The following is a 23,804-nucleotide window of genomic DNA, read 5'->3' as shown; positions in this document are numbered from 1 at the left end:
CACAGATTAATTCCATTCCTTAATATGCCAGTCACTATTTTTGCAGCCAACTAATGCACACGCCTTCAATTCACATGATTTCATCCCGCATGATTGGAGCACCTTGCGTTAGCGAACTCAACTGCACTTCTGACAGCTGATCGTACAGAAGCAAGGTGGCAGCGGCAGTTGTTTCGTATTCGTGCGCTGTCGCTGAGGGAACGTGTGGCACACCGCCGAAAAGCGCCATCTAGTTTCTTTATACCAAACCGCTCCGCGAAAATAGTCAATACAGCTCCGCAGTAAAAAAATGCTGTGGAAAGTTTTGGAAGCGTTTTACGCATGGGTCTCGACAGCTGTTCCGGCACGGCAACTTTGCGAACGACGATCCTCAAATCAAGGGTCACATCACCCTCACAACAACGTCGACCCGTCTGCGGAAATGTCACGCGCTTAACCCACTGGAGTTTTCAGAAATCCTAGAGTAAGGAAGACGGTTTGAAGACCTTCAACGCGACGTGGAACGAGACGTCTCCGAGATCGAGAGAGAGCCTCAGCCTGCATTTTAGATAAAACAGCGCGACGCGTACAGCAAACCATCCGGCAACGTCGGGACATCGCCGCTACAAGCAACATTGAGGCGTAAAGCCACCTTCTCTACAATCCTATGAAAAGAGCGTCGACAAGCCAAACTTTTTTCACAACAGTGTTTGTGTAATAGCCACATTTATGGGGTAGGTCATGCTGTCCGGAGGCAAAACTTGGAAGGCCTGCAACAAAACCGGGCATATTGAGAAGCTGTGTCGTTCGACGCGGCAGTCAAAGCAGTAAGTCATCACAAGCTCAAGCAGTAACGAGTATTTCATTGTAGCTATGAAAATCCCAATAGACCCCATGAGCAACTGTCCAAAGTTAACAATAACCCCATTGTCTATCTGACCGACTCAGAAGCAAACAACGATGCAGCGGTGTCAGTCATCAATGAAAATGGTCTCCCTAACTGTGACATCAACAACTCTCGGTACAGAGCAACGTCTCTTTCACAGCTATCTGAGAACCTCTGTTTGACGTACAAAGAAAAGTGTACCGAAGAAGACATCTTTCTTTTCACATGAGTTCTGCTGCAGCAACTTCTCATGGCCTTGTACTTGTCACATATCAAATTGAAGAATTTTAGAGGAAAAGTCAATCGTCAAAATGATTCCCAGACATACTACAAGAAATGGAAAAGCTCAAAGATTGTAAAATCTGTTCGTAGATGAAAAAGTCCCTCCCATTTCCCTACCCCGCAGATGCATCTGTGAGGTAGGGAAATTGGAGGCAGTTGGAGGGACAATGCAAAATGTATGCATGCATACATATTGTGTTACACAAGCGTAGGGAGCAGCAGTTGATCTCCCACCATCGGTGTCCTGGCTAGTTATCGTTCCCAAACGGCATCATGCTAATGAGATTAGAATATGCGTAGTTATATGCGTTCTCAACACAGTGATTCAAAGAGAAATACAGCTGCACCCAACTGTAGACTACATCATTGTGCCATTGAATTGAGCATTGAGAATTGAGTTTTATCCAGCTTTGATTTGAAGAATGGCTACCGTGGATTGGAATCATCTAGACAGCTGATGATGCTTTCTACATTTGTTGGCCTATTTCGCTACAAGTGTCTCAATCATCGAGACTTGCAGTGCCGCAGGAATTTTTTATGACACCATCCGCCAAGAGCTAAACAATATCTTTGACGTGTTGAACGTCAGCGACGGTATCTTGGTATTTGGTACAATTGAACAAGAGCACAACGCTGCATTGGACGGAGCTTTTCGCGAGTCAAAACGCCCCAGACGCCATAAGTCAATTCTCGTCTCCGCATGGTGTATTATCCCGGTTGTACTTTGCATACCTCACGCATATCTCACGTAACCTTTACGCTAGTTGACACTCAGAGAGCAACTAGTGAATGGACTGCCTGCCATCATCAGGCCTTTAACAATTAGAAACAAGCCGTGTCAAACGCTTCTAGACTGGCCTATACTTTGACCCGTCCGAAACACAAAACTTGTCGTTGACGCCACGCCTTGACCGCATGCGTTTGGTGCAATTCTGACAAAAACATCGCCATATGCAAGCAGAGCGCTAACAACAGTTGAAATCCACAATTCTCAGATCAAACGGGAGATGCTCGAAGCTGTGTTTTGTACAGATAACTTTCTACTTTACTTGTGCAGAGCCGACTTCGGTCGTCTCACAGATCAAAATCCTTTGGTTACTATGCCGGAAAACCCCAGATCAGCTCGCAATGTGCCCGTATACCGCGTTTTGCTTTAGGGATGCAGCAGTACGCATACGACGTGCAGCATACTGCCAGCAGCAGAAACACCACCCGGCTTCCTAAGAAAACCAGTGCCCCTGGAGAAGCTGGAAACTCGAATCGACAAAGTAATAGGTTGCTAGGTTTACTTTATCCAGCGCCAATACATCCTAAAGGCCTAAAGCCATTTGTAGCAATAAAAGCACAATTGACAACACCAGAAGGTCTTGGCGACTTGCTGCTGTCGCCAAACACGGAAGGTAGCACATCAGAACCTCTGCAACAGCCCGAGCCTCCTCATCAGTGGTATCCCATCCGTGACGGGAGACGTCCCGACCGCCTTGATGACTGCATATGCTTTCTTAGCCTTGTAAGGCTTAGCAAATATCGAGTATTAGGTGACTATAAACGTTTTTGTGGGAAGCACATAAGTGAGCGTATAAAATTTGTACTCAAAATACTGGGAAAACTTTGCGCTAAGGAAACACCTCAAAACCGCGTCAAGTGTAAGCGCTAGGTTGTGTTTATTAGCCTGCACAGTTTCCATGTGTTTATTGCTTTCTTCAGTTAGCCTAGTTCCAATTTCTCAGTTCAACTTTTTCCTTGTAGTGTACCGACTTCACCATATACGATTCGGGTGGCACACAACAAGATGGCTTCCTAACCAGCAAGTCGTTTCCGCGTCTGAATCTATGGCAGTCCAAGTCACCAAGCATCATGTCTACGTTACAAAGGATAGATATCTTATCGATATTATACAGGTCGACAGCGGCCTCGCGTATTTTAAGTTGTACACGGCAGAGTCGAATAATCGACTGACTTTACAGACTTGTGCCAAACAGAAGCTCCTGTGCCTAACTACGACACGACTGCGTAGACTGACTGCGTAGAGCGACCGACTGACCGACCGATTGATTGATTGATTGATTGATTGATTGATTGATTGATTGATTGATTGATTGATTGATTGATTGATTGATTGATTGATTGATTGATTGATTGATTGATTGATTGATTGATTGATTGATTGATTGATTGATTGATCCGACCGACTGCTGCACTGGCCCCGTGTCCTTAAACTGGGCCACGACGAAACGACCAGACATCGAGAAAACGTGCTCACTGCCGCCATGTCCGGATCCGTGGCACCGTGCGTGATGCCGGTGCTCTCCGAGGCCTCGGCAGCCAGCGCGATGGACCCGAGTTTCTCGTCCCTAATGACGCTGCTGGGTTTTCCGCACGGCCCGGCCGCACCACGGGTTGTGGTCGTCGTAGCGTTCTCGGGAACAACCTCGGGCACCGGCGTCGAAGTGGCGCTGCGGGTGGCGGCCAGGTCGGCTCCCGGGTCGATCGAGATGGTCGTCGACGACACGGCCTCCTTAAGGGGCGTGGATGCGTTGGATGGCAAGAGCATGCTCGCCTCGGAGACACGCGATGTTGACGGTGTTGGTGTCTCACCGGCATGCCTCTTCTTTGATTTTCTGCAACGGGGCGATCGGACGACGCCTTATCAGCATGTGCGCTCCTCTGAGCAAAAGTTGCGCTAAAGCCGATTTTCGTTTGCGCATTTTAATGTAGCTTGAATTCGGGGATCGCAGTCGAAATTTGGCGTTGAGATCTTTCCAGAAAAGCCCGCCAATTTCATCTTGTGGACCTGAATTACGAATTAATTCCGTTTCTCCTCAAGCCAGCGGTATGCGATTCAATAGAGAAGTGGCACACTGAGAACGACCCCTCCCCCGGAACCTTCTGTGCTAGTACGTGTCCTTACCCTTCTTTCCTTTTTCCCCCCTCGTCTTCCCGTTTAAGAGTGTAACCCTGTCCCCCAAAACAATTTCTGGCTATGTCTGTGCTCACGGGTGCATGGCTTGGCACGGCGCGTGGCAAATGTGAGGCTGCCGCCAGAAAGCTTTATGCAAAAATTATTAAAGAGAACTCTGACATAGCGATTGTTTAACTACAACGAGAATACTGGACATCTTCTAATGTTCCTGTTTGCGTGAGTTGCATGTTCTTGTGACGTGTTTAGTCCCGCTTTAACTTTCCTAAGTTCCAAGAAATCATGTTTAGCTATACCGGCAGGAAACAATTTTCTACGTACATTCATAATCTATGTGAGTTCTTCGGTACATGGCAACATTTTTTTTTATATAGAAAACTTTGCAAATCGTTTAAAGCCAGAAGAGCGAATCCAGGCAAATTATTGTACTGCCCATCATTCCCATACTGACTGAACCACCATGCTTACTGGTGGTTCAGTCAGCCCGGGAACATGTCGCCGTGTACACTTCTCAAGAAACTGTCAACTATGCATGGCCTCCGAGAAAGCGTGCTGGCAGTAGCTCGCGCAATCTTTGAGGCCACGAGCTATAGCAGACCCAATAAACTTCCGCACTTGTGTAATCACAGTGGAGTTGGCTGAGACAGAAGTGGCTTCTTTTATTCTGCATCAGATGCGCCGAATGTGTCTTTCTTACATTTTCAAATAAAATAATCGCGATTCATGCCCTAAAGATCTGCGCATATAATTTCTCGTGCCTTCTACGGAACTTTGTGATTAGCTCTAAACAAAAAAGCGATGGAAATGTATGGGCCCTGTCTATACATAGTCTAAAGATTCAGAAGAAGCGATGACGGTTGCACGAAGTAATTTTGGCTTCTGTGATAGGGGCGGGCGTACACTTTAAAAAAACGTCACATATAAACCCGAGCTGCGCTTGAACGATTGTGGCTATTTGCATCGCGATTGGTACCCCTGTTGCATCTGCGAAAGAACCGTACCTTTTAAGTGCTAAGTGCCAAGCCATATCTTCGAGAACAATGAGGCGAGCCTGTTTTTCGACACTGGTCACGTGTATCATGGATAGGTTAGGCAACGGTCCGCTTGATGATTGCGCTGCATGTTATCATGCGTTCATTTCTATAGTCGACCTGTGGAAATATTATGCGTCAAAAATGGCGTTTTGTGTATGTTCGAGACAAGATTACGCCGCTTTTCTTCTACGTTTGTCACTGGTCATTTCTGTGAATCTGCAACCGGGTTCCGGGGAGGGGCCGGAGGAAGGAGGAGGGGACTTTCGCTCGCTCGTTGGTTCGTCCATTCGTTCGGGCTACTCGCATACTTTGCCAATGATCTTCGATGGTTTCTACACATTTTTTTTTTCAATAAACGCAAGGATTAAGTACGACGACGAACGACGCAATTCCCATCTAGCTGAGGGTGAGGAGGGGAGCAAAACTATTATCGGTGGGTGAGGGTAAGTGTGCAGAGGGGTAAACATTTACCAGGTGAGGATGAGACTCACGTGAGAAGGAATCATGTGTTGGGTTCGGCAGAAAAAAACGGAAGATCATTTGCTCAGCTTTGTTGGCGAGTTGTTTGGTCTGAAAAAAGGAAGAGATTAATTTTCCTTAAATTTCAGTAAGCCCGCGCTTAGATAAAATGGGCTTGATCCAGCGCCTTGCGTGAACTGCGAAGAACGCGACGTTGTTATGAACGTTGTTTTTACTGCAGCTGGAAAACAAAACTGTTCGCAAATTCGAGATATAGCAGACGACTACTCCTGATTGCCACAGCATGGGCGCCAGGCGGCGTCCAAGTTTGTGGCACGTTAGTGATTATACACTATCGAAAAGGGCCCAGTAACGCAGCAGCTCACCTCCTCTTGGGCGTTGCCGAGGTCCCCGCGCCGGCCCGGGAGCGACTCCGATGGCGTTTCGGCGCCTTGGAGTCTTTTCCTTCTGACTTGAAGTACGTGCCTCCTTCGCTCATGGTGCCAGCTGGACGCAAGGAGACGTTCTTCTCGGTCAGGAAACTCGATCGCGGCGAAACGCGAAACGGCGTTCGATTCAGCTTCTTCTTCGTAACCTTCTAGGCACGTGCCCTCTGCTAAGGCGCGCGGAAGCTTTGGCCCGCATGCAGTTCCAAAAAAATAATGACATTTCTAGTACGAAGCCCCTTGCTGCGGCACTAGCTTTTGTTTTCCTTATACCTTATATACAACAATACTGTCTCAGAATACTCGAGAATGTACTTTCTGTGTCCCTCTGTTGTGCTTCGCACTGCACCAGTTAACCTATGGTCAAGGCACTTTACCCTACCTAACCCTTCTGCATCCCGCACTAGGCTCGGATCTGCAGAGAGTGTGAAATATATTTCGTTTCTTGTGCCTCCATTAAGGCTTTTCCAGGCCCACTTCCTGTTACCTCGTTTCTTGAAGAAAGTATTCACCATTCGGATTCTATTCCTTTACGCCAATTCTACCAACATCTCTGCTCTACTGCTCCCAGAATCGATGCCGTAGTTGCCAATTGCTTGTTCCCCAGCCTACTTTTAGTTCACTTTTGCAGTGAAGTCGCCCATGACTACAGTATGCTGCGTTTGCACCTTTCTCCTCGTTAACTCAGCATCTTCATAAAACTGTTCTATTCCTACATCATCGTGAGCGTAGACTGGAGCGTAGTCTTCTGCTACCTTTATTCCATACCGCCCATATTCAGCTTTATTACTATACGACCGCTACCCTCACATCAACGCTGTAAAATTAAATGTCACCCACTATGTCCTTAGGGATCAGAGGACGTGGCCATTAGTCAGCAATGTCGGTTCTTCTAACCTCACTAACGCCACTAATATCCCAGACAATGCCTGGAAATTCCTCGCTTGAGAGGGTTCGCGCGTTCAAACGTTGCAAGGTTCTATTCCCGGTGGTGACCTGTCCAGATCCAGGGATTCTTAGCATAATCTGCCGCGTCACAGATCTGACCGCCGCCTTGGTCAGGTGCTGCGCAGCCGCTGAGGATTGAAGGCCGTAGCTTAATTGCAGGAGTCGTGAGGCAGGTAGTGACCGCGTACTGGGAGGCCACTTCTTGTTCTGAAGAGGAAGTGCCTTTTGTTGAAGCTCAGCGGTGCACCCTGCAACCTGCACGAAGGCCCACTAAGCGAGTCCAGTTTTGCACCACTAGCTCTCGGCAATGTTTTCTTTTTTTCCCCCGGTGTCGGTAACGCGATAAAGCATGATAATTAAATGACTGCTTGGTGCCCTTTGCGTGTGATTCACTCGTTGATACCTGGTTGTTTGTGTCGACGTGTGTTTTTTTCGTGCAAGCCTTATTAAAACAAGGCGACGCTGTGACACACACGCTTCTTGAATGGCAAACTTCAGATACGTGAACGCGAAACACGTTGCTACTTCAACTACGAAACGTTTGGTACTTTGTTACGGATCTCACTCTCTTTTTTTTCAGTTAAAGCTGAACACACTTTGCTTCTTGTCCATCGCGATCGCTCGATGATGCTTACAGGCTTCCACATAATCAGCACTTAGTACTCGCTTGGACCTTACCAAAAGCGTTTCACGAAGGGGGGGGGGGGGGGGGGTCACGTGAGCGCGCGTCTCTGTCTAGTACACCCGTGTGCCGCCCGCACCCTACCTTAGAGGCAGAGGAAAGATTTGACGAGCCAAGATGGCTGGCCGCTGAGAGATGGACGCGCGCAGAGTGATGAAGGCCGCGTATTAAGCGCGTTGAAGGGGAAGTCGGCAGAAGCGTTCGCTCCCCTCCATTTTGCGCTCTTCATCCCAGCAGCGTCGCGACAGTGTGTGTTCGCGGTCATCGAGCGATATCTGTTCCGTGTTCGCGCGAGCGCGCGTGAAACCATGCTTGCTAATAAGTAAGCGAATGTTTATTGCAAATATACGACCGATAAACCTACGGCCTTTAATTCGCGTATTAGTGTAATACTTTGCTATCGCCATCAATGCTTCGTCTTTCGGGCGAAACCGCAACTTTTATTTCTCTCCGAGAGGCGGCGCAGTTGGAGTGGTGCAGATATGGAAAAAAGTAAATGGGAGCTGGGAGAGTGTTGGAGACATCTGTACAGGAAAAACATTGATTCACAGTGAAGGAAAAGAACTAGGAAGCTTACCAGCAAGTATGCGGCCTGCAGGGTGGGCAACACAGCAAGAAAGAACCTCAAGCGGAAATAATAATATTTGGGGTTTTACGTGCCAAAACCACTTTCTGATTATGAGGCACGCCGTAGTGGAGGACTCCGGAAATTTTGACCACCTGGGGTTCTTTAAAGTGCACCTAAATCTAAGCACACGGGTGTTTTCGCATTTCGCCCCCATCGAAATGCGGCAGCCGTGGCCGGGATTCGATCCCGCGACCTCGTGCTCAGCAGCCCAACACCATAGCCACTGAGCAACCACGGCGGGTTACGTCAAGCGGAAAGTCAGAGAGGCTAAAATAATCTCGTGGGCGGCGGCAATGGAAAATAAACCTGCCATGAGAAACTACTTAAGCAGAAAAAACGAAATCAAGAAACAATTTATGGTAACTCAAAGGGAAGCTCATTACTATTCGAAGCGAGAGCAGGGTGCCTTAGAACACGCATCTATAAAGCGACATATAAGAAGGAAGAAGCGTGCTTGCTGCGGTAGAGCTAGGGAAACGATGGAGCATGTTTTGTTAGAATGTGACGATATCTGCCCAGCGGTTGATTAAGGCACCACTGGCCTCCTTGAAACCCCTACGTTTTGTAGGAATCTACTGCAGCACGATGGCATGCGCAGATTTAGACGCTTCAGCAAGCAAAGACATGATATCATAAACCAGACGGCTAGATGCGATTCTGTGATTCATATCATTGCGGATGAGTTGCAGTGGTGGCTTTGAGTTACAGAACACTCCACTTCTACAGACTTTGTTGTACAATGTAACGAATTGCTTCTCTAACTCCGATCAACTCAGGTGCTGTAGAAAACGTTCTGTGTCCTATCGTGAACCGTTGTGCGGTCCCCATTCCAGGTACCATGTAAGCCGCCGCAGAAGAGGCCTATGTCACAGAACTATCTGCAAAAACATGTTCGATATATCCATACATGTAAGGAATTTAGGATAACGCGAAATGCTTGAGCCCAGCAACGGGGATTTTTTACTTCTTCGTTATTCTGGGGATCGAGAGTCTCGCCGTTGGCTTTGCCATCGTCCAGGGTGGAACTCCTGGTATGCCGTGTGGTTCAAAATCCGGTAGCAATAAATCTTGCTGCGACAACACGGCTTCTGAGTAGGCGGCGACAGTCCGTATGCTTGTAATGTTCGTCAGTGGATGATTACTGTATCTAGGCAGTAGCCTTAGATGCACTCGTAATTGCTCTGTTGCTGATAAACTCGAGCTGGGCCCATACGTACCTCTGCAATAGTGCCCCAAGTAGACGCACATCGCGGTAATCCTAGGCAAATTCTCAGTGCGCGAGCCTGAGCACTTTCAAGTGTGCGTACAGCAGTTGTACTAATCCGAGAAAGTACAGGCGCACTGTAGTGGAAGTAGCCAACAAAAAGTGCCTGGTAGAGCTGCAGAAGAGATGACTTGGATGGCCCCCATGATTTTCCAAACATATGTCGAATGATCTGAGTAAAGCTGTCTAGCTTTTTTTTTAATCCTGAGAGGTGCTTCGACCAAGATAAGTCACGGTCGATGATGACACCGAGAAACTTGTAGTGGGTTACTGAAGGTATAATCTTCCCATCAATCATAACGGGGTAGCAGGCCATTCACCTAAGTGTAAATGCCAAGGCTACACTTTTTATCGGTGAGAGCTGCAGTCCTCGACTGTTTAGGTATGTCGACGTTATTGACACCGCGCGCTGCAGCTTCCTTTGCACTTGCAAGCGCATTAAGCTCGTGGTCCATATACACATGTCATCTGCGTACACAAAGGCCAAGACTGTGCCTGCGAGTTCTTTTACGAGTCCAGCGAGAACAACATTAAATAAAGTTGGGCTCAGTACACCCCCTTGAAGCACCCCACGTGAGACGGGGTGCTTCCTTGTTTCACTGTCTAGAGTTGTCATGAATACGGTTCTCTCTTGATAGCTGGCTATCCACTGATGCATACGGCCACCGATGTCATGTTCTTCTCGGACATTTGAAATTGCATCATGACACACATTTTCAAAAGCACCCCTGATATCAACAAAGACAGCAGCCGTCCATCGACGGCGACGTTTTTGATGTTGAATAGTTGTTACTAGGTCAATAATGCTGTCGATTGACGACCTACCCTTTCGCAAACCTGTCATCGCGTCTGGATATATATTACGCTTCTCCAAAGCCAACTCCACGAGCATCACGAGCATGCGTTGTATGGTTTTACCTATGCAACTGGCAAGCGCCGCAGGTCTGTAGGAAAGCATAGCACGGGGTGTCTTCCCTGGTTTCAATAATGACACAATCTTGGTTATCTTCCAGTCTGCAGGCACAGTTCCCCAGGACCAAGAGAGGTCGCATAAAGCCAAAAGCTCTTCAGTCGCTCGAGAGCCTAGATGACGCTAGGTAGAATAGGTAATGCCATTACCAGTTCTGTATGCACAAAGCTGGCCATAGCTATGAACATCGTGTTATGCACCTGACCAGCTCAGATTTCTCCTCCAATGTTCTCGCAGCTGCGAGCTGTTCCTTGCTTAAAGAGCTCAGACAGGGTCCCAGCGGGTCAATCATGCCGAAAAAGCAACCAAGGAACTACCTAGTGACGCTGTATGTTCATGCCACATGTCATACAACTTAGAAAACCTTACTGCAGAAACATGGAGTTGACCTCATGAACACGGCACCTTGCAAGTTCTCCAAATCGTGGGCCGTCGTCAGCGATAAAAAGAACTGGGAAAAGCCTTCAGGAATCATCTTTTCATTGTAATTGGAATTTTGGGGATCTTCACTTAGTTCATGTATGTATGTCCGTCCGTTTGTACTTTGTGCGTGCTCTTTTAGCAGTTCAATGAATAAAGGTAACATACGCGCCATTTCGTGTGTATCGGGCATATGAATAATGGGGGCCTATAGTGTAAAACCGGAATTTTGCGGCAGAGGTATTTACAATATCACACCGATCGCTAGAGGGTTTTACTCGGCCAGAAAAAGTAAAAGCGGTGTCAACTATCAGTACGCTTAAGCCTTGGGTTCCTGTGGGGCATTATAGTTCATCCGGTGCCGGCGTGGTCTAAAAGGAGCACCGAGACTTCTCTGCCATCGGTGAATCGGCCGCGCAGCTGAACACCGACGCGAACTCTACATAAGTGCCTCGTTGAACTCGCGCACAGTTTGAGGAGTCGTATCCAGTGGGCATCTGGACAAGAAGGCCAAGATGTAGAAAATTTCTCCATGTGACATTTTCAGCCGACCCACAGCTGGCCGCGCCTGGTCCCAGTCGGGACGAGCGAAAGACTTATGCGCAGACGACAAGCCCAGAACGAGGGGCACCGATACGCTCTCGTTCATTCCGTTCTCCTCGGAGTTGAAGCATCACCACAGGCGTTTGATCTCGGCCTCGGTCTTCGGCAACCACAAATGACCGCTAAGGACCACTTCCCAATCAGCCTATGCTACCAACCACCCGAGTGCCGCCATATTAGGTATCTCCCGAGCCCGTCGCCGGGCCGGTGCGAATCATGTCAAGCATAACGGCAGGAATCCAAATGTAGCGTGCTTTCGGAAACTTTAGGAATTTAGTGCCCTGCTGGCTGACTCTTCGGGCGTGGAAGTCGTAGGCGCGACCGTTCAGCAGGTTTTCGGAAAAGACGGGTGCGGGCTTCAGCGCCACGTCGCTGGTTGGGCTCGCTTCCGCGGTGGCGCTGAGGGACAGCTTGGCGAAGAAGTCTCCCAGACGGTCATCGTCTTCGGCGTCGAAGATACGGCTCGCGCGGCACTCGCGGTACACGGTGTTTCTGACGGCTGCGAATATGTCACGAAGCCGGTCTTCCTTCTCGGGAGTCGTCAAGTATTCGGCCGCGAACATGTCCCACACTTCCCCGACGTCCTGCACGCTGGCCTTGCAGATTTCCCGCACGCGGTCCGGCTGGCCGGCGTACGACTTGTAGAACTCGTACGTCCCGCTCGCGACGCTGTGGAAGAGCAAGTAGGCCGCCTTGTCACCGTCGGTTTCGCGGTGGTCGCCGTCCGCGTAAGCGTCGTGGACCACCAACACTCCTGCGACGCCCTTCACGCTGATACGAGCGTTGACGTCCATGGTGTAGCCCACGGAAGCCAGGGCGAATCGCAAGCCATCCACGTGCCAACGCGTTCGTTTCAAGGCGTCGCCGGTGGCGCGCCATTTCGAATTATTGTTCTCCGAAATGAAGCGACCGCATACGCTGCCGATCAGCGCCTTCACCCCGTCCGGCGTGACCGAAGCTACGCCTAGCTCCGCTACAGCTTCGACGGAGGAGGTGAGGATCGCCGGATGCAAAGGTTCGAGCGAGCAGAGCGTGGCGACGGTCAGCTCCGCGAGCGGAACCCTCGGCTCGTAGTTGACCTCGACGGCGGTCGGAAGTTTGTACTTGAGCGAAACCATGGCGGCGTAGGCAAGGGCGTTCCACGAGTCCGGCTTGGCGAGGAACCGGTGCGTGTCCCTCACCAGGACTTGGGCTAGGTTCGAGACGAAGCCTTCCTTGTCACGCATGGCCTCGGTGTAAGTCTTGTAGTAGGCTGTGAGGAACGTCGTGCCCTTGGCCTCCCGCAGGCGCCATGGCACTCGGCCCGTGATGACCATTTGCTCGAGCTCGGAATCGCGGGCCAGTTGCTTCCAGAGCCTGAACCTCAGACCGTTGCTGCAGACCCGCGCGTAGAAGTCGTGGCAGGGGTCGCAACTCCTGTTGAGGAATCGCATCGCCTCCCGAAGGTCTTCCGGGCAACAGAAAGGGGGCGCCGAGCTTGATTTGAACAGGTGGCCCTTGCGGCTCACCCCGTACACTCCGAGTGAGACGACGGCAATGGCAATTGTCACGGCGGCTGTCACTCAGAGCACGCTGAAGAGCAAGCGGCAGGGAAATGGCCTCAGGTGACCGCTGAGAGCGGGGATGATGAAAACCCTCTTCTGAGAAGGTGAACCAGTCGGGTCGGCCATCCTGTGCGCGGTCAGCGTCTTCGTCCTCTTTGATTCCACCGGACATTTCGTGCTGCACGTGCAAACCGCTGGATTGGATTGGATTTGATGGGACTGTAGGTGTTTACATACAAAATACGAGAGCCAATTACGCGACGCATGCGTCTTCGACTAGGGGGGGCGGGGGGGGAATGAGACTTCATGGCATTTACAGCCTGTACTTCGAACCGCCCCATTCATGGCCCATCGTCCAGAGTGGGTTGCGCCATTTCACTGGGGAACAAGAACAAGAATATGTTAGTTACATCCATGCATGTATAGGCAAAGATTGAGCACTGAAAACTTCATTACTCCTCATCGCTCTATCTTGACTATGCTCAATCCTGTAAGCCACACTGTACTTCGCGTGCATGTGTCTAGGCTTTGAAGAAAGTTTCCAGTAGGAGCTTAAGCACCTTGGCACCATCTTTCAAGCAAAAGCTAAAGGCAACGGGGTGTACTAAGCATGACGTGACGTTCGTGACGTTTACGATGACATTATGTCGAACAGAAAAAGGTTCGGTTGTTCGGATCTGGTTCAACGCACTTCAACTTCGTTCAAGTTCCGTTCGGGAAACAGGTCCCACGTAGTGCGCTTTGTCCTCCGTCTCCCGTGTTACTGGCACAGGCTGGCAAAATAAGCAGAGCCCTCACACACGCTAACAAAATAGGTTTTTTGCTTAGACCTCCCCACCTCCCCCCCCCCCCTTACTTCGACTCAAATTAATCGAAATTCTACTCCGCTAGCCAACTCAGGCTCACGGGTTGGCATGAGTGAGTCGGCTGTCATGAGTTAGGTTGCCGACAAAAGAAATAGCCAAAAATAGCCAACGCATTCGTCCTGTGTTGCTAGAAAAGAATGGGAGGACGCTTAAGCTTCGCCTTTAGGAGTGGAACGCGATAGCATTGCAAAGTCCCTGAATGCTCCTCACGCCTCCCGGCAACTGGAGCGTATATAGCCGTAATGTTTACAGGGAAACGCTAGCCGCGAACGCTATGCACGAACGCGGGCTTTGTGGTACAAACGTCGCGTCTTGCGTGGGCCGCGATGCGAATGAGGCGAGCGCCAGCTGGAGTTATTGCAAGGACCTGGGCGCGCCGCCCCGTGGCCTTCAAGACACTCGCGAAACTGCGGATGCCGTGGCTGGTCTTCGAATGGTAGAAACACTGAAACAAGGGTTTGTTCCAGTTTTCGCATAACAGAATTATGTTTTCTCGTATAGTCAAATGACAATCCGAGAGCCATCATGAGTGTAGGTTGTGTGTAAGTCATGTGGTTTAAGATTTTTCCACGTATGTTAGCTTGAGAAATCCGATTATTTCAGTCGTTTCTTGCCTCACATGGAGGGCCTCGGTACGGGTGGTTCGAAAATTATTGTTACGGAAGGATAAAGAAAGAGGAAGGAAGAAGAAGATCCCGAGACGCTGGCTGCTGCGTGTTGTTGCTGGTCAGCCATTTTTAAGTACACTGACTCTGCGTGTGTATATATTTCGAATACGGTCTTTCAATACTCCCAACATACCCGTAACATACTGGTGGGAGGTGCTGGGCACCACGGCTGCAAATGGAGCTCCGCATTTTTGGGCGAAACGACGCCCTACACCGGACGCCGACGTTGGACGCCGACGCATGATGCCGGATTTTCGGCGACACGCGCTCCTTATTAACGCTATCGCGCTAAAACTGCGGTGGGACGAGCGTTCTTGAGACGTCAGCGTGACTTGAGACCCAGGTGACTGTTTATACCGTCGCCAACAGCAGCGACGCTGTGTTGATATGACGTGGCGGATAAAACGCTCTCACACTCGACGGCTGTTCCACCTCGATCGGATAAGCTTGCAACGCCCCGTGGAGAATCCACGGATGTAAATTAGTCCTCTTGAAACGGACACTATAGAATAGTAGTTTCATTACAATACAGAATAAGAGAGCTATAAATTATTGATATTATTCTTGAACATCGAGGCCGCTTAACCACGATCAAGGAGTGGGCCCAACGCATCAAAGAACTATATGACGCCAACACTAAAGTGTACCTAACCGATACCGACATGCCGGCAATCGACAACCATCTAATACACTTGTGGGAAGCATGCAGACTCCTCACGAGAAGATGGCGCAAACAGAAGCTAAATCGCAAACTTAGACTTAGGATATCAAACGTCACTAAACAGGCCAGCAATTATACCCTGAAGGTCCACAGGGACAATTGGCGCACGTTCTGCGATTCGCTTACAGGCACTCTAAGCACCAAAAAGACGTGGAACATACTCCGCAGCATCATCGATCCTTCAAATACGAAAACAGAAACAAACACAGCCCTACAAAAATTCGTTGGCCAATATCCGGGAACCCAGGATGAACTCTTACAGGAACTACAGCTAACGTACACGGGAATCCGGACCGGGCATCCGAAACCATACCCTCAATATCCGGGACCTCCGAACGAGATACTTGATGCACCCATCACGTATGCGGAGGTATACGCGGCAGCACAGAGATTTAAGAAAAACACGGCACCCGGTCCCGACGGGATCTCCAACGCCATCTTGAGAAGCCTAAGTGATGAAGCCCTGCGAGCCTTTACAAAGCAGCTGAACGAAGAAATATGGACACCGGGCGGAACATTACCCGAGGAATGGACTACAGCTCACATAGTCCTTATACCCAAACCGGGAAGATCGCGCAGGCTCAATCAATTGCGACCGATCTCGCTCACGTCTTGCCTGGGCAAGCTTCTTGAACGAATTGTACTCACTCGAATAGAACAGCACGTGGAAGAACATGGACTACACCCCAATTGCATGTACGGATTTCGGAAAGGCATGTCAGCACAGGATGTCTTCCTCCTGCTCAAGGAAGAGGTCCTCAACCCACAACCGGGCCGCAACAACAACATACTCCTAGCCCTCGACGTGGAAAAAGCATTTGATAATATAGCCCACGAAACCACCCTAGATGGCCTCGCCGCCATAGGATGCGGAGAGCGAGTATATAATTGTACCGTGGCTTTCTCAGCCACCGCAAAGCACGCATCGGCATAGCAGGCCTACAATCAGACATATATGATCTACCGCAGAAGGGTACTCCGCAAGGATCAATAGTATCTCCTTTCATCTTCAACATCGGACTTAGAAAACTTGCTTTACAACCGGAAAACATCCCAAAACTCGGATGTGCCTTCTATGCCGTCGATATCACCCTATGGGCAACCAAGGGTTCATACGGCGACAGAGAAAACACATTACTTAAAGCTATCGGACACATCGAGTCATACCTAACCACAGCAGGAATGAGGTGTGCCCCACACAAGTCGGAGTACCTTCAAGTCCGGCCCAAGCAAACTAATGAACATCGAGCCCCGCCAATACATTCCGAGATTACCGGGCAACCTATAAAACACGTCCCGACCGCACGCTTACTAGGTATGCACGTCCAGGAGAACAACGGCATAAAGGTAGCCTCAGAGAAATTAAATCACGTAATAAGAAGCACCACATCACTCATCGCCAGAGTGGCGCGCAGCAAAGATGGCTTCACAGAGGACGATATCTTAAGACTGGTACAAGCCCTCGTCATCAGCCGTGTCACATACGCCCTCCCGTATCAAGCCAAGCGCAAAAGTGAGACAGAGCGCATGGACACTCTCATAAGAATGGCGTACAAAACGGCTTTACAGCTACCGTCAAGCCCAAGCACAAGAAATTTCTAGCGCTAGGCGTATACAACACCTTTGAGGAGCTAGCAAGTGACACGCTCATAGCGCAGAGGGAGCGCCTCAACAAGACTCTACAGGGAAGACACCTTCTTCAACGGCTAGGGTACCCACTGATACCTCAGTACTGCAAAGAAGAAACACAACTCTTGCCTAACCACATTAGAGAGAACATTGTAGTAGACCCTATTCCCAAGAACATGCACCCCACCCACAATCAAGAGAGAAGAGCAGCGCGTGCCCGCATGTTGCACAAACGCTGTTTCAAAGACCCAGATACGTACTACACGGACGCTAGCCCGTATCCCTCGTCGCAACGTTGCGGGCCCAAATACACACTCGCCGTTGTCAATCAGGGGAACCTGGTAGCCTCTGCCTCCATCCGCGCCACATGCAGCAGCAGAAGCACCGATCGCTCTCGCACTTCGCGACGCCGAGAGCAAGGCAAGGTCCGCCCGCGTCCTTACGGACTCACAAGCGGCGTGTCGTTTATACATGAATGGAACACTCCCTATACAAGCCATTCGAATCCTGGGTCGCTCACTAGAATGTACCCACGGTATCGTCTGGTACCCCGGGCACGAAGGCCTGGGGGGCAACGAAGAGGCGGACTGCGCAGGTCGAGGTCTCACTAGCCGAGCGCCAGACCACACCGTTCTTCAGCCCCCGGAAGACTGTCGAGCGACCCACGAGTTATTAACGACATTTCGACAAATACTACAGGACCAACGTCTCGGAAGAACGCAATACGCTCCCCCACACAAAGCTCTCAATAAACTCCAGTCAAGGGACTGGCGTCGCCTGCAAACTAACACATACCCACACTTCTCTCGTCTACACGCAATCTCCCCAGACAGTTATACGTCCCGGACATGTCCCTGGTGTAGCAACCACACAGCGACACTCGCGCACATAACACATGAATGTACCGACCGCACGGGCGACGCCATTTCGCCACGAATCACAACACACACACTCACTACGTGGTCTTGGGAGGTGGGACTCTCCGAACTGGGACCTGGGAAGCCAACTGTCGACCCTCGACCAGGCCCGGCGAGCCGTGATCGCCAGGGGAGCCCTGTCAAAGGGAACCACCCAGGAATAAACCGCGCAACGGTTTCTGCAAAAATAAAGTTCCCTCTCCTTCTCCACCTCCTCCTCCTCTTACCACGCATTGTCCTAACCGTTCGTTCAACAACTTTTACTAAACTTGGAAAACCAATTCAACGCCACGCTGCTGAGGTATCACCGTGATGTCGTGAGTCACCTGGTTGGTACGATGGCACCGCGTTCTTTGTTTCCTTTGCTTCGTCGATTACGCGATGTTTCAAGGAGGTTTAATAAACTTCTCAAGACTTTTCGTATCGAGAAATAACTCGCACACACTCAGAAATTAAAAGAGCGCAGGGCAGCCAATCACAGCGAACATCGTTTCTTGTGCGGGAAAATGGGTTATCCATGCCGAAATTGGAGCTGCACCCGAATAGAAGGCAACACGTTCGTAGGAAGAATCAACACTTGAAGTGACCGCACAGTCGCCAGAGCTGCAGAGGCGGCTCAGGTTGTAGCCAACGTTCGAAGAGGAGGACTTTGGGCATCACACGGTTCCCTTTGTGGTTAGGCCGACTCTAAGACGAGGCCTACTTGGCTCGGACTCGGCACCCCATACGCTGCACTCTGTGGGCATACTCTGCGTGTTCACGTTAAACACAAAAAAGTCCCGATTCCGAAAAAGCGATCTGGCATACACACCCACACAAATGTGCGCGTGTGCGCGTGTGCGCGTGCGTGTGCGCGTGCGTGTGCGCGTGCGTATGCGCGGGCACGTGCGTCCTGTTTACACAACATTTTACTTTTGATTAAGATGAGACAAAGCACGCACTACAGTATTGGGGAAAGGATTAAACTCTCAACTGTGGCTATTCTATTGACGATGTTTTCGTAGACTCAAGGGTATGCGTTATTTCATTACTCCTGCCAAAAGGATGGCACAAATAGGTCTGCAATAGCAGTGTATGATTAACGGAAATTCTAGATTACATATTAATACCTCCTTTTTTCTCGTGGAATAGAGGAATTCAAGTTTATTATTCATTGCCTTTCAAGTGAATCAGTGAGCGACATTGTGGACGGCATGAAAAGCGTGCGCTTGTACGTTCTCACCTAAGCTTCAACACAAAGGGTCTAATATGCCCCTGACGCTGGCATAATAGGCGCACACATATAGTTAGAAATACTAAATCCAACAATAAGCAGCGCGTATGACACGAAACCTGCTGGCAAACACACCGTTTGCGCAAGGCTCGATGCATGCAGCGAAACCGGCTGTACTCATCATGAAAGGCGTTCTTGACCGAGGTACCAAAGCACAGAGGATACAACTAATGCTAAAAACATCATAAACCAGGCCTACGGTTTAGAAGTTAGTGGTGCCCTGGCGAAATGTCTCTGCTGTTCTAGGGAAGTGTCGAGAACTCCACTACTGAACGGTTTTAGGTCGCACGCTCTTCGGTGCACAGACAGGTCACAGGAAGCAGCCTTTGCTGCGTGTGTAGCGCTATTACGTGTCGATATGGATGAAGTCTGCCTCCCACTCGTGGTTGAACGCTGGACAGAGATACAGAGCTGGGGTAAACAATACGCAAAAGGGAAAGAAACATACTGAATGCCGCGGCGACACGTACAAGAGAGGGGAATTCTTTACGTATACGTTTAAAATTTCAACAATCAGATCGCGAAATTGAAACAACAGTGCGACACATTTCAAACTGCGGGGATTTCAGTTACAGGTCGCGAATAATTTCCCCTCGGGCAAGTAGCCATTAGTCGGTCGATGGACGCGGGTCCGGGAAGCTCTTCGACGAGCTCGACATGCTGTAGCGCTTGAGCTGCGAGATGGCGTCGAACAACGCGTCGTGCACTCGGGCGTCCTTGGTCTCGGGCAGCTGCTCGACCAGCAGCATGGCCACGATGGCCAGCGACAGGCCGAGCACCTTCCGCACCGCCGGGTCCTGGCTCTCGAAGAGGCTCATCAGCGCGACTCCGCCCAGAACGCCCGACGAGCAGACGGTGGCGAAGCCCGCGGCGCGATCGGCCGTCGCGTACAGCTCGAGGCAGTAGACGCAGGCGACAGCGAGGTTGACGAACGCGGAGGCCAACACCAGCTCGACGACGACGACGAGGACGTACGAGTCGCGGCTCGTGAGGGCCAGCTCGACGAGGGCTAGTAGCGCGATGGCGGCGCAGCTCAGCGGGAGACCCAGAGTCAGCGCCCTCTTGCGCTCGCAGCTTCGCAGAAATCGAGCCGCCAGCAGGACGCTGACGGCGCGCGGGATCACCAGGACCGTCGCCCGCCAGGAGGACGGAGCTGGCGAGGACAGATCCCGTTCCGGTTCGCCGCATTCCGACGTCTCGTTCATGATGACGATCTGGCTTAAGAAGAGCACCGACAGCGACGCGGTCCTCGCCACAAATCCGGGAAGGACGATCGGGCTTGCAGCGCTGCCAGATTGCAGAGACGCCTCCGTGGTGCGACGTCCTTCGGCCGTCGCGGCGGCCTTGGCATCACGCAGCCGCCGTAAAGCACCACGGTCCAGTTCGACGTCGGAGCGACGCCCTCCTCCATGAGGGGACGTGGCGTATTGCCTGTCGATGAAGTCGGCGACGCCGCCGGTGACGAGCAGCCACCGCGAGGACTCCCGGACGGCCTGGAAGCTGGTCAGTAGCAGGGAGACCGGAACGAGGAAGGCGAACGCCAGCGTTCGTCGGTCGAACACATGCTCGGCGGCGCTGAGAAGGCAAGGAGCCGAGCCGCAGATAATGCTCGCCGCCATCGCCCCGCAGAGGTAGTCAGTCCTGCGTTACACCGCGGCAGCTTTATCGAGTTCTTCATTCGTTCGAGTGTAGACGGAAGGCCACATCGATAGGCGTTTTCGCTGCTTGTCGCGAAAATCTCGAGCCATTAAGTGTCGAAACGGCGGTGCGACTTCTGGCAGGAGCGAATCAAGCGTAGCTTGAAGGGGAGCTCTCTTCTCAACAGACAACTGTTCAAGTGGGCTCAACATCGTTCCAGAAGAGCTATTTGCACAGGTCTGGGAGGGGGGTCATGGAGAGGTAAAGTGCTAAATTTAGAAGGTGGGGAGGGAGGCTAGGCCATCCCTCACCAATTGGATCGGTCTGGGACTCTTAGTGGACAGGGGCTTGAAGGTTGCGCTTTTACATAATCATCATCAACATCAGCAGGCTTTCTATGTCCACCGTGGGATATAGGGTACTCCCAGCAATCTCCAATTACCGCTATCTTGCGCTAGCTAATTCTAAGTTATACCTGCAGATTTCCACTTTTCATCACATCAACTAATTCTTGGGCGTCCTCGACTGCGCTTACCTACCCTTAGCACGCCCTTCTATAACTCTAATAGACAACCGGCAGACCGTCCTCCCTATTAAGTGACCTACCCACCTCCATTTTCTTTTTCTTTTATTGTCAACTGAAATATCAGGTATACTCATCTGCTCTCTAATCTTCACCACTTTCGGTATCGCCTCTGTCGTGTGGTGACGTCACGACACGGAGAACGCTCAAGCGAGACATTGCGAGATTCTGACACGAGCTCCGGCTCGCTCGGCCGCCTGATATGTTCCTGTATCGGCCTCATAACAAGCAGCAGCGTGGGAGTTCACCAAGTGAGCCTGGGCGAGTTCGAAGAATCGCAATGTCCTGCTCTCACGTGACCACGTACTCTCTCCTGACGTCACAACGCGGAAACGTCCTGGAAAATCAAACCGAGAATAGCTGTACAAAAAGTATTATAATTACATTAGTCAGAGCGCTATATGGGATTTCCCAGTATTTTTTCTATGGTTCACATGCCAAGAACATTCATATTAACAAAAAAAAGAATGAGTAGTTAGAAATATCCTGTAAGTGTACACCTCTCAAAAGCATGTTCAAGTGTGTACGACTCACCAACAACGTTACGCAAGCTTCCATGTATGCCGATCCTAAGATACGATGACACAAAGCAAAAGTACCACTTGGAAACAGTCAGCAGGAACACTGCCATCATGTGATACGCGCTTTGTTCACAGCACTACGTTCCCACGTCGCGAACATGCCTACTAGTTCAACGAAGCATATGCTGGAAGCGGTGCTTGCTCTTGAGTCAGTAATACTCTGCTGTACTTCCACAAACCCTCAGTAGCATAGTGGCAATTTCTCGCCCACTTGGTCCATTCGGTCGTCCAAAGGTGCCTTTAATAATGCAATGGAACTGCGCCGGTATTCTACAGCGTCTTTCTGAACTCAGCCTTTTCCTTCGAGACATACCTATACCAATTCTAGCCCTCTCGGAGGCCGTTCTCTCAAATGGAAGGACGATCCCAGGGTACATCAGACATGCAAATCCGAGTATACCGTCATTTGCAAATGGAAGTGCGGTGATATACATCAGGCGAGAAATACCTCACGTCACCTTACCAGTACAAGACCTTTGTTCTACCTTCTCGGAAGTCGCCGCTGTGCAAGTGTTCCTAGGAAAACGAAAACTCAGTGTGGTGTCGGCGTATATAAGTCCGCGCAGGAAGGTCTCCATGGAGGCGTTTATAAAGGACCTTTGCATTCGTTGCCCCTCTCCTAGAATAATCTATGGCGCCTTTAACGCACATCATTCGCTTTGGGGAGATAAGACTGCAGATTCCCGAGGCAAGGAACTTGTCGCAGCCGCGTATGCTGCTGACTTATGTATCGCGAACGATGGCAAACCGACTTTCTTCAGACTACCAGATTCATGGAGAACCATAGACCTCGTGATCCATTCTACAGACCTTGTCGTATCGTCAACAACGGCCCCAGACAGGATGGGCAGTGACCGCTTTCCGATCTTCACCAACATCACCGGATTTCACACTGCTGGGCGACAATTCTGTGCTGTGACACGCTGGGACACATACAGAGAAGGGTTGGATGCAGGCACGTACCGAGGGGGGGGGGGCGGGGGGCCCGCCCCCCCACCCCCGAAATCAAGTGGCATACCCCACCCCTTCTACCCACCACGCCACCACTCCTCACACATTCCTTAAGCGCCGCCAGATCAATGTTGAGACTTGGCAGCCAATAATCGGTCAGCATTATGCTGCCTTTTTCACTCCTTTTAGATGGCGGTAGTGATCGGCATCTCTTGTAATGTGAAGGACAGTTTTCTCATAGATTCCGCACCCGTGCGAATAATTCGAGATGCGTTCAGTTGTTACCATCTATTCAAACATCACGCGCATAGCTGTTGCTTTTGTTAGTTCAACCTTCTTTGTTTAGGCTGATCCTGGGACCAGGAAAGGGATGCGGCTGTTACTGAGCTGGTCTGTACTCTTGTGGAACGAGTTGCGGCCGGAGAAAACGCCAATTGCGTTTAACTTTTCCCTTTGCTTCATAATTTCCTTGAGTTACGGCTCGCCGCGAGGCTGGCAGATGCCCGCGACCATATAACCGTGATATGGGTTAGATAAGGTGAGAAATAAAATAATGTGAAAGTGCGTCCATCATGAAACCTTGCAATAACCCTTAAACCCATAAGCAAGCTGACTGTCGCCCGTTACCTCGTCTGTTTTTCCCTAATTGAATAGCACTTTTCGAGCAAAATTGGCAACTGGAAACAAAAATCTCAAGGAGTTGAGAAATTAAGCGATCTACTAAGGGAGAGAGCCAAGGCAACAGCCAAACTGCAAGGAAAATCGAATAATAAAAAAAGTTAACCGTTGTTTATGAGAATATTTATGGATCAACATCTTTTTATTTAAAAAGGAAGAAGAGAAAACGCTGCCGGAAGTGGAGAACAATTACTTGCTTTGAATGGCGCTTCTACAGTTATCGGTCGAACCGCC

General features: G+C 50.3%; 1 protein-coding gene across 1 annotated transcript in view; it reads right to left on the bottom strand.

The window, feature by feature from the left end:
* Positions 1–23,804, bottom strand: part of LOC139061021 (uncharacterized) — a 230,374-nt gene that overhangs the window by 201,764 nt on the left and 4,806 nt on the right. Inside the window, exons 2-3 of the mRNA XM_070540439.1 lie at positions 5,947–6,067; positions 3,411–3,768 (exon numbers count right to left, since the gene is read on the bottom strand). Coding sequence (XP_070396540.1) covers positions 3,411–3,768; positions 5,947–6,059 — 471 coding nt within the window. The 5' untranslated portion in view covers positions 6,060–6,067. The remainder of the gene's footprint in view (positions 1–3,410; positions 3,769–5,946; positions 6,068–23,804) is intronic.

Source organism: Dermacentor albipictus, chromosome 6 (genome assembly GCF_038994185.2).
Source record: "Dermacentor albipictus isolate Rhodes 1998 colony chromosome 6, USDA_Dalb.pri_finalv2, whole genome shotgun sequence".
NCBI lineage: Eukaryota > Metazoa > Arthropoda > Arachnida > Ixodida > Ixodidae > Dermacentor > Dermacentor albipictus.
This window is presented reverse-complemented; position numbering and strand designations above follow the sequence as displayed.